Source organism: Sorex fumeus, unplaced genomic scaffold (genome assembly GCF_029834395.1).
Source record: "Sorex fumeus unplaced genomic scaffold, SorFum_2.1 ptg000007l, whole genome shotgun sequence".
Lineage (NCBI taxonomy): Eukaryota > Metazoa > Chordata > Mammalia > Eulipotyphla > Soricidae > Sorex > Sorex fumeus.
Window position 1 is genome coordinate 6,344,623 of NW_026606064.1, and position 5,601 is coordinate 6,350,223.

At 40.2% G+C, this 5,601-nt stretch overlaps 1 protein-coding gene across 1 annotated transcript; it reads right to left on the reverse strand.

Annotated features, from left to right (window-relative positions):
- Positions 1-3,692: 3,692 nt before the first annotated feature.
- LOC130042671 (olfactory receptor 4C15-like) lies at positions 3,693-4,658 on the reverse strand. Its single transcript, XM_056134821.1, has one exon. The coding sequence runs from the start codon at positions 4,656-4,658 to the stop codon at positions 3,693-3,695; it is 966 nt and encodes a 321-aa protein (XP_055990796.1).
- Positions 4,659-5,601: the final 943 nt, after the last annotated feature.

Genomic DNA, 5,601 nt, shown 5'->3' on the forward strand with positions numbered 1-5,601 from the left:
ATCCAAATAATATGATTTTTCTGGAATCCAATTTTAACCTTTAGGTACGTATCATTTTCAAAATTATATGAAAAATATGAATTGCTGAATTTTACTAGATTTTCAAGTACACCCTTAGATGGAATTCAGTCCTTGGGCGAATCTCCTAGCAGGAAGCTAGAGTGCTTTCATCAAGTTAAGATTTTGTCCTTGAGTTAATTCCCTAATTAATTCCCTAATTCTCCTGAAGGAAGAGAATCTATTGCTTGTTTATGATAATGTTCAACCACACCTATGTTTAATCACTACCCCCTCAACCCTTCCTGACTTTTCTATAATTAATTTTGTGAGACTTGAATAAATGGCCACCAACCAGCCCATTGTCCCCATTCCCTCCTTCCTTTTACTGTTGCCATTGACTACCCAGGGCACAGGGGGGACAGTGATTAAGCCCCAAATGCACCCAGGGAACCCTCAAGTCATCGAGGACAGGCTGGTGACCACACACATGCAGGAACAGCGACATATGTGTGTGTTTGTGTATGCATGTGCATACGTGTGTGCTTGTGGTGTGTGAATGTGTGTGTATGTGAGACAGAGTGAAAGAAAGAATGAGAGAGAGACAGAAAGAGAAAGAAGCAGTGACCAGTGTTTTTCTAAATTATCTCAGTCTGCAGTTCTCTGCACACATAAATCTGGGTACTCCACACAACAAAGTTAATATGGGTGTTTCCTTGAGCTCTTGACTGTCCTTCCATAGTCTTAACATCACCTTTCCATTATTCCATGGCCTCTCCTGCCCTAGGAGAACCTACCCTTCTTTGGGTGGGGCCTCTGTATCTGCATCTGGGTGGATGTGACTTGCTGCAGCTCCAAAAAGATCAGGATTTGCATCTCAAAGGAATGTGGTCTCCATGCCTTTCGGCTTACTTCTGGAGTGGGAAATTTCCCCTTAAGTTTAATTATCTCCCAAAATTCATAACCAGGGCTCCCTCATCTATGGTCTGCAACATTCCTTACCCCTAGGGATATCACCTGCTTAAATCTTTAAGGGGATAATTAGGTGAAGGTCCATCTTTAGTCTTTAAGTAATTTCATGCTGACAAAAGGGCACAGACTCTGTCTCTATAAGGTTTATTGGCTTCAGAGTTATCAATCTAAAAATAAAATCAGATACTTTAGAGAACTACTTAAATTATTAGACCTTGGAGGAGGAAACCTTTATCTAGCTCAAGGAAGGCAGAGTGTTTAAGGAATCTAAAATTAAAGGCTTTAGCATACGCTTATGTTTCTCTTCTGCAGAGTACTCTGGCTTTATAAACATTTTCTCTGGATGGGGGTAAAGTCCCATCATTGGACAAGAATTAAGGGTCCAATTAGCTTGATATTTTGACTATGAGGCCACAAGTTTAGCTTCAGCTGGAACAAGGTAGACACTCTGTCCCTGCTGCCACCCAGTGGTCACATTTCCAGGTATTTGACCCTAGCTGAAGTGTCTTCGCATCTGCAGTCAATCACCTCCAAGTGAGCCCAGGATCCAGCAGGATTCTCCATTCACTCACTGCCATCGAAGCTGATGGACCTCTGCGTAGTGACTCATGTGAGCCCAAGAGATGATCACTTTTCCTGATTGCCCCTGCTACCGTAGGACCATATGGGCTGACAAAGTCTGCAAGGAGCCCCTGCAGACCTTGGACATCGAGACCCGAGACCCGCCCACTCCACAAGGTGGCAGTTAAATCACACCTGACGTCCATTCTCAGCACAGGAGTTAATCCCACTACCAGATTTTTTGGGCAGCCGCAGGCTCAGACTGAGTGAGCAATTGCTCTTTGCAGGAAAGTCCTAGGCCTTACCCAGGGTTTCCATGTCATTTTCTTTTCTCTTGCAGAAAGGAATTTCATGAGTAGATGATCAGTAAAATAAAACAGATTTTATTTAGAGGCTTTTAGGAAGGAGAAGGGGGGAGAGAAAGGAAGAGGGAGAGCAACATGTTCAAGAGAGAACACGGGCTTCTCCAAAATGGAGAGACCTCCAGGACACATCCCAAGAGGGGAGATGCTGAAGACACATACGCTTGGCTGCCACAAGTGTGCAGCCAAGTGGGCACAAGCACTACATGGGCCCAGGCACCATATGCTCGCCTCTCCTTTGTTCAAGGGAATGTTTATAGGTTTCTTCAACTTGTCCCAAGTGGGTGTTTCTAGCCAGGTCAGAATCCACTGCCAGGGGTGCTGGAGTGATAGCATAGCGGGTAGTTTCCAGCATCCCAAATGGTCCCCTGAGCACCGCCAGGAGTAATTCCTGAGTGCAAAACCAGGAGTAACCCTTGAGCATAGCCGGGTGTAACACAAAAAGCAGGTGGGGGGGGGGATCCATTGCTAGAGGAGTTGCCAAGGGGGTAGAGTTGGGAGTAGTTGATGGTCCTCTTTCAAAATCCTTCCCTGGCCTTTGTTCCCACTGAAAGGTATCTGGAGTTTGTGACCAGATTTAGCTGATCTAGGCTACCTCCAGGTAAAGGTCTTAAAAGGTCTTAATTCCTGTGCTCACAAAGTGGGTCTGAACAGCCTTAGGGCCAGGTGGATTTACTACACTCTAAGAATTCCACTGAGGGGGTTGGGGAGGTCTTCCCGAATATATTTGCCTACATCACCAACTGTATTGGTCCTATATAATCTGGGCTAATTGTCACCTACAGAGTATTGGAAAGGAACTTTCCATGTCTTCTATTTGTTTTGTGTCTCAGGATGTGATATATTTTGGAGATATCCCACAGGACTGAGTTGTGTGACTTTGAGGGTTAGAGGATCCTATACATGTCTATTAATCCCACTATTTTTAAATACTCATTTAGAATTGCAGCTTCCATATTGATTTTGTCTTTTTATCTGTTGAAAAGTTCATGTTAAAGTCTCTGTACCATGTATAACTATCTTTCTGTCTTCTAGTTGCTTAGAAACATGGCTAAACTAAATGTCATGTTGCCATAATTGCCATGCACATACAAAAATATATTATTTCATGTTTGTGTTGCTGTCTTTTGGGTTCTATTCTGTGGTGTATATTGCTAGTGTTCAGGGTCTACAGAACCAATTTTCGGGGAGTCACAGCTGAGGAGTATTCAGGGAACCTAGAAGGTTCTGAGATTAAAAGAAATTGTATTCAATACATGCACTCTAGCCCATTAAAAATATCTCTTTCCTGAGAAAGATGCTTGTAGAGCTAATATAACTTTATATTGAGACTTGTGAAGGTTTATAAAACTTCTATTACTTTTTCTTAATCTTTAAATGCTTTGCATTAACACTTTTAACAAGATACAATGAGTACACAACCATTCAATTTATCAGAAGAGTCAGCATAAAACATTTTCAAACTTAAAAGTCCCTATCCATTCCCTAAATGCAAGGTAATTTGAAATAGTTTGAGTAAATTTAATTCATAATTTCTAACAGTTTTTTCTTACCTCTGCAGAGGTTATTCAAAGACCAAATCATGAAACAAATGAAAAATATTTATGTTTTTATCATTAAATTATAAATGGCACAACTCAACACTAAACCTTAATGATGTAAGTTGATAATGAAGATTTCTATGAGTCAAGAATGAAAACATTTTTCAAGACACTATTATTAATGGTTTTACACCATAATTTTCCCTTCTGTCAAAGAGCATATCACCATAGCTTTTGTCTCAGATGATGGACTTTTTCATTACAACTTAATTTTGTTACAATTTAGTGATTTATCTGTAATCAAAATGACCATTAGTCTCTCCCACAATTTCCCCATGGCATTTTTCACATCTTTGTTCCTGAAAGTGTAAATCAAAGGATTGAAGAAAGGTGGAAAGACAGTACAAAACACTGCCACCATTTTGTCAAAGGAGAAAGAAGAAGGAGGCCTTGCATACTCAAATATACACGGGACAAAGAATAAAACCACAACAGCAATGTGAGAGCCACAGGTGGAGAGGGCTTTCCTCTGCCCTTCAGTGCTATGATTTTTCAGAGAGCACAAGATGACACCATAGGACACAAGCAATAAGCAGAAAATTAAAATGCACATAAAGCCACTATTGGCCATGACAAAAAAGCCAAAGATGTATGTATTAGTGCAGGCCAGCTTCAGTAACGGGTACAAGTCACAAATAAAGTGATCAATGGTATTGGGACCACAGAAAGGCAGCTGGGAAGTAAAAACAATCTGTATAGTCGAATGCAGAAAGCCCCCTGCCCAGGCTATTCCAATCAAAATTCCGCAGAGCCTTGAGTTCATGATTGAAGAATAGTGCAAGGGTTTGCAGATGGCCACATAGCGGTCAAAAGCCATGGCTGTAAGAACTATCAACTCTACCCCAGCAAAGAAGTGACCTGCAAAAAGTTGTGTCAAACAACCTGCAAAGGAGATGGTTTTCTTCTCATAGAAACAGTTCCCAATCATGGTTGGAGCAACGATGGAGGAGATGCACACATCGAGGAAGGACAGGAAAGCCAGGAAGAAGTACATTGGGGACCCAAGGAGTGCTGGACTGCTCAGGATGGTCACCACAATCAGCACATTGCCACTTACAGTTGCAATATAGATGAACAGAAATAGAACAAATAACATTTTCTGAATATCTGGATTCTGTGATAGTCCCAGGAGGACAAACTCAATTACAAAACTTTGATTTTTCATGATTTGCCAGAAATTATTCAAAGTTACCACAGTGAGCATATAGATCTGCAATTAGAAGTATAATAGGCTCACATCAGACAAGTTTATAATCACAGACATACAAAAGTTGGTGTACCCATAGAAAGATTATTCTTTAGTGCTTCTGCAATTTGGTAATAGTCAAGATACTGCAGAGGTTAAGGCACTTGCCATGCATGCAGCTGACCCCAGTTCAATACCTTATACTGCATTTAGTCTCCCTGAAGATCACCAGAAATGACCCCTGAGCACCATCCCAGGATGAGCTCCCGAGCTCTGCCAGGTTTTGCCTCAACCCAACCCCCCAGGAATGTATAATCGGCAATAAAATTAGCAATATGTTAAAAGGTGTTAGTGGAGGATCAGACCAAATGGGAAGGATATGTTATTAAATAGATAACCTGAGTTTCTAGATAGGGGTATGCCCACATGTGATGAATTTAAGAAATGCTTTGATTTCAATCATTACCTCTGATCAATCAGTAGCAGGGTGATCTTCCAAATCAATAAGAGGGATTCTGAAGTACTCCCTAGTTCAGATGAAAGGAAAACTGTAATTTATAATAGTACCACATTACTAAGACGATGATTTGCATGCTTTCATGATCAGGAGAACGTGATAACTAACTACAAAAAGTTAAAAATAATAAGGACAACATTGTGCATTGCTTAAAGAATCATGTCTCTCACTCAGTAATTTCTTTAAAATATGAATTGATATGACCTTTAATGTAAATTAAATTATGCATTTCCTACAACAAAGGATAAGCTATACAAAAATTGTGATTGTTACATAGACACATGACTCAGCACAAGTACAGGTGTGTTGAAATATACTTTTCATTCTTATGATAATTTCAAAATATAATTCATAATTTTATGAGGTTAACATTAATCTGATATAAAAATTAAATATATCAGTTAA

Excerpts from the sequence above, each read along its gene's own strand:
- LOC130042671 (XM_056134821.1), bottom strand. The coding sequence starts at position 4,658 with ATGAAAAATCAAAGTTTTGTAATTGAGTTTGTCCTCCTGGGACTATCA.